Genomic DNA, 12229 nt, shown 5'->3' on the forward strand with positions numbered 1-12229 from the left:
TGCATTTCCATCCCCCGACGTGCAGCACACGGCAGCTCCCACCTGTTCCTGAAACACATGGGTTACCAGCACGTATCCTACATGGCGAAAGCTGTGCTGGACCAGCAACCATGGATAACACCTAACACTGACAGTACGCAGGTCAAGCCTGACCCACTCTAAGCGCTCTGTGTATATTCATCTCATTGAATCCTTATAACAACTGTAAGGAATATATACTTATTTTCCCTGTTACAAATGATGCAACTGAGGCAGGGAGACAAAGTAATCTTCCAGGTCATGCAATTCTTAAGTGGCAGAACCAGAATACGGGGCCAGGCCAGCCGGCTCCAGGGTTTGTGTCCTTAACCCCCAGGCTATACTGTCTCTCACTGGCCAAACAGAAGAAACCTGCATTCTGAGGCCACCAGTCAGAGAATCTGGGTACGAGAGACTGTCCACAGCCTGCTTAGATGGGTAAGAGAGGGTAGGCAGGAAGGTCCCAAGCCTTGTAAAATGCAGACACACCGAACCTGTTATTCACCAACTGGCCAGTGTTCTATGTGGGGTGGAGTGAGGATGGGGCTTAATCGTAAGAGGCCTTGGATAGGTGTCGTCAGGAGATGGTGGCCCTTGGTCCTCCCAAATTTTGTGCCAAACGGTCTGCCTTTCTGCAGAGGGGCCAAAGCTTGCCTCAAATGCTCTGAAGGGTCTCAAAGTCCCCCAGAGGCTCAGAAACACTACTCAGAAACCAAGGCAGAAGAGAAAATGGCCAGAGAGGTAAACTGAAGTCGTAGTGTGGAGAGCGCGTGGGTTGTGCCCTCAGAGCCGTGGAAGCTTTGGAATGCTCTGAGCGTGGGCTACCATCACGCTGAGATTTCCAATTATGACCATCCTTCTCGTTGCTGCGTCCCAAATTGGAAACATAACCAAACACAGCATTTCCAACAGCACTAATGAGTTTCCCGCAGCGTGTTCTGTCAGCACGCCTGGAGCCTGGTCACGGACCAGACTTCCACCGAGGTGCCAGCCCCCAGCCCACAGTGTGGGGAAGGAAAGGACAAACCCACACCAGCCAGTGTCCCCAAAACAGGCAGAGCACAGAGAGCTGGCGAGTCACACTTTGGTTTTCTGAGACCAGGCTAGCCCTGGTTAGGAACAGGAAACAAGGTGGGAACCTGGTATCCTGCAGGTTCTAAGATGCTGATGGGAGGTTCTCCCAGAGGTCAGTTCTCCTCCAAACCCCTGCCTCTTAGCACAACTGGAATCCAAGATTCGGTTCTAGAACTGTCTTCCTTAATGCCTGCTCTCTTCACTAGAGTTTAGATGCTCAGGTAGGGACTCTGGAACTGTCTTGTTCATCCTTCTCCCCAGCAGGAAGCAGGCACCTTGCTTGTGGAAGGAGTGACAGTAATCAGCTTCATCTTACTATTAATAATAATAACGGCAATTAGCACATACCGAATGCCCACCTTGTGCTAGATTTGATTCACGCTATCTTTACATGAATTTATTTAGTCTTCACAAAACAGCACAAGGTAGTCCCATTTTATCGATAAGGTAGCTCAGGCACAGACAGTGTAAGGAAATCTCCTGAAGTTCCAAGAACCCGAGAGAGGAGTGATTTTAAGTTTCTCTGACTCTGGGCCCCATCTCTCGCTTCTATTGTCTCTGGAAAGCATTCTGTAGGCATCTTTTGAATGAATGGATGGTTGGACAGATGGACAAATGATGATGACAGACAGACAGACAGGCAGATAGAGAGACAGTTCCAGGCCTTTTATTGGGCACGAGGGATGCGGGGTGAATGAGACATGGCCCCTAGACTCTGGAAACTCACGGTCTAGTGTGGGAGACAGTTGTTCAAACACAGTAACAGTGACAGGTAACAGCCCGTCTCTGGGAATCGAGATGGAGAGTTATTTGAGTACAGAGCTGGGAGAGACCAACTCTGTCCAAGGGAATCATGGATGGCTTCACAGAAGAGGCAACATTCGGCTTGTCTTAGAATATGGAGAGGAGTGTGCAGGTGGGCGGCAGAAGCATTCTAGGCAGAGGTCTTTCCAAGGAATGGAGGCCTGAATGTGTCTCAAGTGTTCAGGAAGCTGCAAGAAGGTCCAGGGGCTAAAACGCAGAGTCTGAGGGAGGGAGGGGTAGAGGGTAAATATTAAAATATGGAGCTGGGAATCGGGCTGTCACTGATCATTTTTATTTTTCAGAAAGGCTCCTCTGGCTGCGGTGTGGAGGAGACTGCAAGGGAAAGAGGAGGGCAGGTGGAAATCAATGTCAGGACAGGAGCCAGGCTTTGCAGGCAGGAGGTGTGGGCTCTGCTTTCCAGCTGTGGGACCCTGGTGAAATGCGTTAACCGTCCTAAGCCTCAACTCCATCTGTAGAATGGGAATAAAAGCATCCTGGGGTTGACAGAAAGTTTACACACTTAACACGATGCCTCGGACTTAACGAGAGCTCAATTAGTGCAAGCTACTCTTGGTGTGATTTTTGGTTTTCAGATTTGTCTGAATAGTGAAGCTGGGCGGCAAAGGTCAGAAGTGAGAAAATTCAGGCAGGATCGACAGACTGGGTGACTGGCAGCAAGTGGGCAGTAAGGCAGAGGGGAGAAGAGAAAGATGTCCAGTCCAGGCTTGGAAAAGTGGATATGCAGCCACTTAAATTGAAATGCAAATACAGTGGGTACAGTTAGTCTGGGGTCACATTATCTGTTATGAGTAAGTCCATCCCATTTAAATTTGCCCATGATTCAATTATGCCTTTGCCTATGTCCCAATTTCACAAAATGAGTCTAAATCTTTCATCAAGTGAGGGGAACTTGATATAGTTTTCTTAGGAGTCATTGCTTCCAAAGCTTTTCATTTCATGCTTTTTAAAATTCTCCTGAATGTGTAACAGCTTAAAAGCCCGTTCCCAATGGGAAAGTGGTTTTCCCAGAATGATCAGATTGCAGAATGAAAGTCTAATATCAGGAGCAAAGTGACAGGTTTGTCTTCCCTCCAAATGCAAATCTTCATTCCAAAAACACCCGGCGTCGTATCCATCACTTTACCAGGAATTTAATAATGCAGCATCCTCTGATTTATTATCAGTTGCTTCCAATTCAGGACACATTAACTCATCTATTCTAAACACACTTGAGAATAAGAAAGCTTTGATGTCACTCAAAAGGGCTTTAAGATAAAATTGAAAATGTCAGTGTTGTGCTGCTCAATTACTAATGGGAATAAGGGTTGTTGCAAGTGGAAAGGGCCATTAGGTGTCTTAGGGCTGAACTGAGGTGCTTCTCAGAGCATTTATGATGAAGAGATGAACTGGGAACTGAAAGCCAGAGGTTCCTAGTGTCTTATTTTGTTCCTAATTTGTTTTTTTGTTGTTTTTTTTTAACATCTTTAATGGAGTATAATTGCTTTACAATGGTGTGTTAGTTTCTGCTTTATAACAAAGTGAATCAGTTATACACATACATATGTTCCCATATCTCTTCCCTCTTGCATCTCCCTCCCTCCCACCCTCCCTATCCCACCCCTCTAGGTGATCACAAAGCACTGAGCTGATCTCCCTGTGCTATGCGGCTGCTTCCCAGTAGCTATCTATTTTACGTTTGGTAGTGTATATATTTTGTTTGATACATGACCTTGGACCTGCCCTTCCTCTGAAGGCCTCACCTGCTTCACCTATAATTCCCGGCAATGGCCACCTCCATGCCAACCACCCGGCAGAGATACTTACTGTGGGTTTTGGGTAAACATCCTGCAGGTATTTCCTCCTATTATTAATTTGCTAAGGAGTCTTACGTTGGATGGGTGCTGAATTCAGTAGAATACTTGTTCTATATATACTGAAATGACCATAGGAGTCATTTCTTTAATCTGTTAATCTAAGGAATTTTGTGCATGAATGTTTTAACGTTAAACCAACCTTACATCCCTGAGAAAAACTCAGTCTGGTCATGCTGTATTAAATCCTTTTTACAGACGGCTGGGTTAGGTCAATACTTTGTTTATGAACTGTACATCTATGCTCAAAGTAAGACAACTGTAATTGTTCTTTCTCATACTATTCATGTCTGGTTTGGGTGTCAAGGTTATCTGAGCTTCATGAAATGAGGAATATTCCCTATTTTCTTTAACATCAGAAATAATCCTTATATGAGATTGGAAAAACTTGCTACCTTAAGGTCTGGTGGAGCTCACCTGTAAAACTATCAAGGTAAGATATCTTTGCATGTGTGTCAGAAGATTTCAAAACTATTGAATCAATTTCTTTCATGGTAATAGAACTATACAGATTTTTTTTCTAGTTGAGCCAATTTTGGCGATCTATAATTTTTTAGAAAATTTCCTGTTTCATTGCAGTGTCTGAAGTCATCTACATAAAATTATTGTTCATAGAATTCTCGTATTTTTTAAAACTCTAGGGCATCTATTGTTATGTTGCTTTTTATACTTTTGATATTACTTGTCCCTTATCTCTTTTTTAAATGGTCAGTCTTTCTGGATATTTGTATATTTATTAGACTTTTTTCAAAAAATTCAACATTTCACTTTATTGATTCTCTCTGCTGTAGTTTTGGGTTTTTTTTGTTTTTTTTGTTTTTTTTTCAATTTTGTAAGCTTTTTTTATTGTCAAATATAGCACACATGCAGAAAAGTACATAAAATATAAGTGAACAGATAAACAGATTAGCATAGATTGAACACTCATGTAATCAGCACCCAAGTCGGGAACACATCACAAGCACCTTAAAAGACCCCTATGTGTCCTCTCTTGATCATAACCAACTTATTGGAGACCCTGTAGGTCTGTATCCACTGTCTTTTCTTTCTACTCATTCTCACTTGTGGTGTCTTGCCTCCTCATATGTCTGGTTATCTTTGCATATTGCATCCTTTATTTTAAAAATAGTTTTAGAAATAATTTGAGGCCTGAAATGTGATCTTCCTCCAAAGAGCTTTCTGTTCATTTTTTACCAGGTACTGGAGTCACTAGTGATCCAGGGTTACCTTAACACACATACAAACCTTGTAATATCTTATCCTGGGCCACCAAAGGTCTTGACAGGGATCTGTGTCCATGTGAGGACCACTTTACTTCTGGGTTATCTTTACTTAGTGGTCCCAGACAAAAGGTGCAGGAGATGAAGGATCAGAGAGTCTCCAGTCTGTAGTTTTGTTTTTAATTTTATTTATGCTCCCTTCCTTCCCTCTACTTTCTACAGGTTCATTTGTGGTTGTTATCCCCCTAACTTTTTATATGATTTTAATTGTGAGCCTTTCTTCTTTTTCAATATAAGTTTAGGGCATAAATTCCTCTCTAAAAACTGCTTTAGCTGAATCCTGCAAATTTTGATACGTCGTATCTACATTATTTTTCTGTTCTTTGAATTTTAAAATTTCCATTATGATTTCTTTGACCCATGAATTATTAAGAAGTATGCTTTAAAACCTCCAAAGTATGGAAGTTTTAATCTCTTAAGAAAACAGATTTAAACTTAATTGCCCTTTTTCAAAAAGGCGGTCAACAGGGTAATGCATGGTCAATTACTTTTTAACTGTTCTAATATGTGCTGAAGAAAAACGTATGTTCGTTAACCGTTGGCTGTGAGATTCTGCATGTGTATATTAAATACAGGTTGTTAAATGTGTGATTCAGTTCATCTATATCTTCACTGGTGTTTCATTTGATCAATGATCAACCACAGAAGGAGGTGTGCTGAAAGTTCCCACCATGATGAGAGATCTATCAATTTCTCCCTGTTGTTTGGTCAATTTTTCTTTTTGTTGTTTTGGGTCTTCTACTACATATATGCAAGTTGAGAATCTCTCTGCTCTCTGGGTGAATGAAACTTTTAAATCATTTTGGAATTATCTTTAACTTTTAAAATAATTTCATAAATCATTATTTTATATTCTATACTGATAATTCAGACATCTAAAGTCTTTGGGGATTTTAATCTGTTGGTTTTTTGTTTCTCTTATATACAGGTCCTCTTGTCTTGTGTCTTTATGTGTTCAGTGACTCTTTAAATTTTAATTGAGAACTCATATTTGGCTGAACTTAATCTGTAGAAATCCTGAGGTGCCCAGATTGAGAATATTTTCCTCTGGAGAGGATCCGCCTTAGCTTTAGCCATGCACCAGGGCAGGCATCCCACCTGGACCTATTTAAATTTAATTTATCACCTTGGAGATTTCCCGACTGAATGGCTAAAGTATTTTTGGATTCCTTCATCACATTAGCAGAAGCCTTTGATGACAAATTCAGAGGAGACTCGCTCCCCCCCTCACCCCCTGCCACCAGCAGGGCTGAAGATGGACAGGTTACCCTGGTGGCTTCTTTGACCACAGGTGGCTTTCTCCTCCCGCCTCACTGGGCATTCTGTCTCCTCAGGACATCCCGCAGCCCCATCTCCTAGTCCTTCAAATTAATCCCCTATCCCTGGGCATTCTGGGTTTCACCCTTTGCCCCTAGATTTCAGCCTCTGGATTTGCTTCTATCTCCCTCTATGAGTTCAGCTTCTCCAGGCTATCCTTAGCCCTTGGGGATTTTCCTCATTCTCTTGCGAACTCGCAAAGCATTAAAAAGTATGTTTATTTTTATTTACCCAGCGTTTGGATGTTTTGTGCTGGGATATCAACAAAGCTTCCCCTTCTTTCCTATCCCTACAAACAGGTGTCACAGTGCAGGGTGCACTATGTTTGCTGGAAAAATAGCTTGGACTCTTCAGAGTCTCATGTTATTTATGACTTCTGTAAAGAAATGACGGGAACCCCCATTAGCAAGATCAACCGGGATAGTCCATGAACGTGACCCAGGGGTCTGAAGTCAGAAAGGGATACATTTCTGGCTCCTGTCACTCATTAGCTCTGTGGACCTCGGAAAGAACTTGACCTGCCACCTGCCCGAATCTCATTTCTTTACTTGAGAACTGAGCACAGAAAAGGTACCGACTTCATGGCATGGCTCGATGATTAATTGGCATCATGTCTGACGAAGAGCATAACTGCAAAGCAGCATAAAATTGCAACTTATTAATAATCATGCTTAAATGATCATCTTAAGACGCACAATTAAGTAATGAATTGTTAATGCTTAAATGAGAGTACGCCCATTTCACAGCTCATTAGTGCTTGCCTGCCACACACGTGACACTCGATAAATGTGAGTTCCCTTTCCTCACTATAAGTAACTATTATAATATAATAATACATGAAATTCTAAAATTATACATACAGGGACTAAAATTAGTCCTCAAAACCTTTACGTCGGTAGCTTTTGTTTTACGAGTATACCTCTCACGCCTTGAAAAAAAAGCAGCATGTAGGAATAATGAGAATTTTGAAAATAAAAAATAATCCGTTATTTCGGAGCATTCATTGAAAGCTACACGGCTATTTTTCATAGTAGTATGAAAGAAACAATACTGCTGTTGGTTGCAAGAGGCATCCCAGTTTCCCAGATTTTAAAAATGTTAAAATTCAAAAGGTTTGCTTCCTTGGAGGCAATGAAATAGAGTAGCCTTGGGCTGCAAGGGTGCACCACGCTCCCATGTAGGTTTCCTCACTCAACCCTCTCCAGGACGCTGCAGTGGACACAGGACAGTGGACCACCCACCTAGTGGTGGGAGAAGTGGAGGGGGCCACCAGAACGAAACACCCAGGTATGTGGTGCGGCCCCCGCGCCTTCCTTCCCAGGTCTGCCACTCACCGGGCTGTGCGACTCCAGGATCTGCGCGCAGGCTGACTTGGTCAGGGTCTCTGATGCACTCAGCGCCTCCAGGAGCAGGTCCTGGATGGTCAGGAGGGCGGTGTACGCCCACAGGGTCTTGGCCATCCTGGCCGCCTTCTGGAACTGCAGGGAGACGAGGGACTCGGCAAAGCGTCCCTCCTGGGCCTCCAGCTGCTGCACCCTCTCGCGAAGCAACTCTCCTCGGACCTGGGAGGGGCCAGCCAGAGAACCAGAGAGCAGTAAGTGGAGGGACGGCGGAGGACGGAGCACGTTGCTTACAAAAGCACGGTATATTTATATTCCTGCAGGCAGGCAGCCAGTCTTCGATTCGGGATTCTGAGCAAGGTCTCAAGTAGTTACAAGGCAGCAGCGCTGGAATCTCAGTGCGCAGTTTAAGACAGCAAGGGCCTCTCTGCTTATAAAGATGCTGCGGGGCTTTCAGAGTCCACCTGTTCATTCCACATTTATCACTCTCGGTGGTAAATCGAACTGCGTTGCTCTCCAGGGCAAAATCCTTCAAGGCTCCCCATCTTAAAGGATGAAAATTCAGTCTTCCTAACACAGCCCCTGAGGCCCTCCCTCCCCGATCCCAGCTAAGGTACAGCTGGAAAGGTCTGGTCTGTTCTGCCACCTCCACCCACATACCTGGGACTTCCATTACTCCTGACAGTTCAGGGCCCTACACACCATGCACTTTGTGTCTATCAATCATCCGAGCTCTTTGCTATGATTCAAACATCCCGCATCTTTGTCCTCTTGAAAATTTCCTATTTGTCCTTTGCGTCTCTGGTTCCCAAGTGAGCCGCATCCTCACTCCACATCTGTCGCCCTCTTCTCTGTGTTTCCTTTGTCTCTCAAGCTCCTCTCCCCAGCTGGCACCACACTGTTTACCCCACCAGGACAGAGCTCCTCCAGGGGAGGGCCCAACACCCGAGGGGCCCAGCAGCCTCTAGATGAGAGAATCCATTCACTATACTCATTCACTCAACTAAGTAGTTCATTCCAGCTTCTCTACATTTTTTCTCTGCTATCACTACCTCTTACACTTTCTCTAGGAAACTTGCTACAGGGAACAACCTAGTCTACTGCTTCTCTGATTTCACCACCCGAGCCCCTAAAGGCAGGTCCCTGTAAGTGTGCACCCCTCTCCCCTGCACAGGAAGCTAAAGTACAACCCCAAAAGTAGCCTACACAAGCATCATATCTCGATGAAGCCTTTCATTTCATCTTTAAAGGTTTGTGGAATATATTCACAATAGCCAAAGTCAAAGCAACCCAAGGGCCCCTCAACAGACGTACGGATAAACAAAATGGGGTCTATCTACACAGTGGAATATTATGCAGCCTTAAAAAGGAAGGAAATTCTAGCACATGCTACAACATGGATGACATTATGCTGAGTGAAATCAACCAGTCACGAAAGGACAAATCCCGTATGATTCCACTTACATGAGTTTCCTAGAGTAGTCAAATTCATAGAGTCAGAAAGTAAGATGGTGGTTGCCAAGGGCTGGGGAGAGGAGGGTTGGGAGTTAGTGCTTCATGGGGACAGAGTGCCAGTTTGGGAAGATTAAAAGTTCCGGAGATGGATGGTGGTGACAGCTGTATACAATGTGAATGTACTTAATGCCACTGAACTGGATACTGAAAAAATTGTTAAGGTAGTACATTTCACGTTACGTATATTTTACCACAATAAAAAAAATGGAAGAAAAAAAGCTTGTGGAATTTTGTTTCCTGCTACGTAACCTATTTTTAAGATTCATATGTTTATATTCAGAGGTTTTAAAGTAGCTGGCACAAGGGAAAATATTCACATGGCATAGAGGCTGGCAGAAGATGGTGGCCCGGGTTCTCCCATGGCTGCGCAATTTTCCTGTGCCCATTGTGTGTCCTTCAGAGGAAGGCAAATCCCAGTTTAAAAAGCTCAGATTTCACCTGTGTGATCTGTCCTTCAGGAAAAACTCTGCTGCAGGAAGGAGGGAAAAAGTGCCCCAAAGAAGCAAATAGCCCACTTTGGGTATTATTGGCTGGAAAAGAAAACTCTGCTGGGGGACCTGCAAAGGCTTCTTGGAGAGGTGGTGCTTACCACAGGCCACGGAGAAGGAAGGACAACAAGTGAAACTAGTTCTTCAAAGACACGCTGTGGGGACCTGCATATGTGGGTCACAAAGCAGCCCACTAGCAACAGGGGTCAGAGGCAATAACACACAGAACTACGGCATGAAAACAGCTTCTCTGGAAGAAGACACTTCATTTCCCTGCTTGAAAGGAAACATGAAGTCTTGTTATCAAAAGGATGCTACCAGACCCCAGTCTTTCCCTAGTTTGGAGCACCAGGTGACAGCCACTTGTGACAGCCCGGTGATGTTTCCATGGTAATTACGGATCACTGGCCTGCGCCTTCTAGGTGGGCTTTCTTCGAGGGCCAGCAGCCGTACTCAGCTTGTATGAAGGAGCCTGCACAGCTCATAGGGGTGGTCCAATGTCCTTGCAAGACTGGGCGATGCCCTGTGAGAATGGGGCCCCAAGAGCAGTGTCTGAGTACTTCCTCATGGGGACACTTGGAAACTGAGTCTCTGAAGTGCTTTACAGATCCTAACAGTCTTCCAGCAAACTCTTTCTTCCCACAGTTATTTTTTTCACAGTAAGTTCACCAACAGAAAATATATTTACACCTTTGTTCATTCATCCAAAAAAATTTAATGAGCACCAAATATGTATAATATAAAGGAATGTGTGACGCACCCAGGGAATGGGGACGGGTGCGTCACCAGACATGTATCTAATCCTGAAAGAGCTCAGAATTGAGGAGGGAAGTAGGCACCATGGTGAAAGGCATAGGCTCCAGAGCCAGTACTCTAAATTTGTTTGACATTTTGGCACTTTAATTATCTAGATGATGGGGTGGGTGGCAATGTCTTTCCAGGCATAGAAATCAATTTTTCTATCTTAAATTTAAGCACTAATGATGTTTATTTAGCCAGGTGTTATGTTTATTTAGTTATGTTATGTTTATTTAGTCATGCACATGACTTAGCTTCTCTGAATTCCTAGCTTTGTCTTCTTCACTCGAAGAGTCCACCAGGTTCTCCCTGGCTTCCTTCCCCTGTGCCATGGCCTGGAAGCTCTTTCAGGGCCATACCCAGGACAGTCACAGGGCTCATTTGTTCCCTGTTTCTCAGGGATCACTTTTGACTGTTGTCCAGTGTTTTAAAAGAAACATTATTTCATACATTTTGTTCATTGTTTTTGTTTTGTTTTGTTTTAGGTGAGGGGATAATTTGATGCTTCAATTCCGTTGTGGCCAGAAGCAAAATAAGTCCCTAGTAAGGCTATTTTGATTATTAAATAATCTACTACTTTGAGAAAACCATAATTCAAAAAGAGTCATGTACCAAAATGTTCATTGCAGCTCTATTTACAATAGCCAGGACATGGAAGCAACCTAAGTGTCCATCGACAGATGAATGGATAAAGAAGATGTGGCATATATATACAATGGAATATTACTCAGCCATAAAAGGAAACAAAATTGAGTTATTTGTAGTGAGGTGGATGGACCCAGAGTCTGTCATACAGAGTGAAGTAAGTCAGAAAGAGAAAAATAAATACCGTATGCGAACACATATATATGGAAACTAAAAAAAAAAAAAAAAAAAAAAAAAAGTGGTCATGAAGAACCTAGGGACAAGACAGGAATAAAGACACAGACCTACTAGAGAATGAACTTGAGGATACGGGGAGGGGGAAGGGTAAGCTGTGACAAAGTGAGAGAGTGGCATGGACATATATACACTACCAAACGTAAAATAGATAGCCAGTGGGAAGCAGCCGCATAGCACAGGGAGATCAGCTTGGTGCTTTGTGACTACCTAGAGGGGTGGAATAGGGAGGGTGGGAGGGAGGGAGACGCAAGAGGGAAGAGATATGGGGACATATGTATATGTATAACTGATTCACTCTGTTATAAAGCAGAAACTGACACACCATTGTAAAGCAATTATACTCCAATAAAGCTGTTAAAAAAACCCCAAAAACAAATACTTGAAAGAAAACAAATAAATAAATAGTCTACCACTTTTAATTGACTATAACAGTGCCTGACACACTGAAGTGTTGAATGATGGCTAGCTGTTGTTGTTTATTGTTAGTATTAATTTTATTATCAAAGGTAGAACGTGTTGGTGCCATAAAGGAGGTCCATATATAGTGCTATGATATTTTAGAAGATGGAAGAGGGGGAGGGGTCAGGGAAGGTTGTGAAGATATCAGCATTTGAACTGGATATTGAAGGAGCCAGGCATTAAGGAAGAGGGAACAGCACAACCAAAGGCACTGAGGCAGGAGTGTATGGGGTCCCTATGGGGTTAGTGAGAGGGTGAATTAGACCAAAGCTGAAAGGAAAAGTGGAAGAGAAGGACATAGAGGTCAGACAGAAACCACATTACAGAGACCCTCACTGCCAAGGGAAGGTAGGTAGCCTTTCTCCAGAGGCAACAGAAAGGGC

The 12229-nt window shown here is 43.5% G+C and overlaps 1 protein-coding gene across 3 annotated transcripts in view; it reads right to left on the reverse strand.

Moving 5' to 3' along the window:
• Positions 1 to 12229, reverse strand: part of EVC2 (EvC ciliary complex subunit 2) — a 144782-nt gene that overhangs the window by 19598 nt on the left and 112955 nt on the right. For all 3 annotated transcript variants that reach the window (XM_059923345.1, XM_059923346.1, XM_059923347.1), the window contains exon 17: positions 7699 to 7926. In XM_059923345.1, the coding sequence (XP_059779328.1) occupies positions 7699 to 7926 (228 nt within the window). The remainder of the gene's footprint in view (positions 1 to 7698; positions 7927 to 12229) is intronic.

Source organism: Balaenoptera ricei, chromosome 5, assembly GCF_028023285.1.
Source record: "Balaenoptera ricei isolate mBalRic1 chromosome 5, mBalRic1.hap2, whole genome shotgun sequence".
Classification (NCBI taxonomy): Eukaryota; Metazoa; Chordata; class Mammalia; order Artiodactyla; family Balaenopteridae; genus Balaenoptera; species Balaenoptera ricei.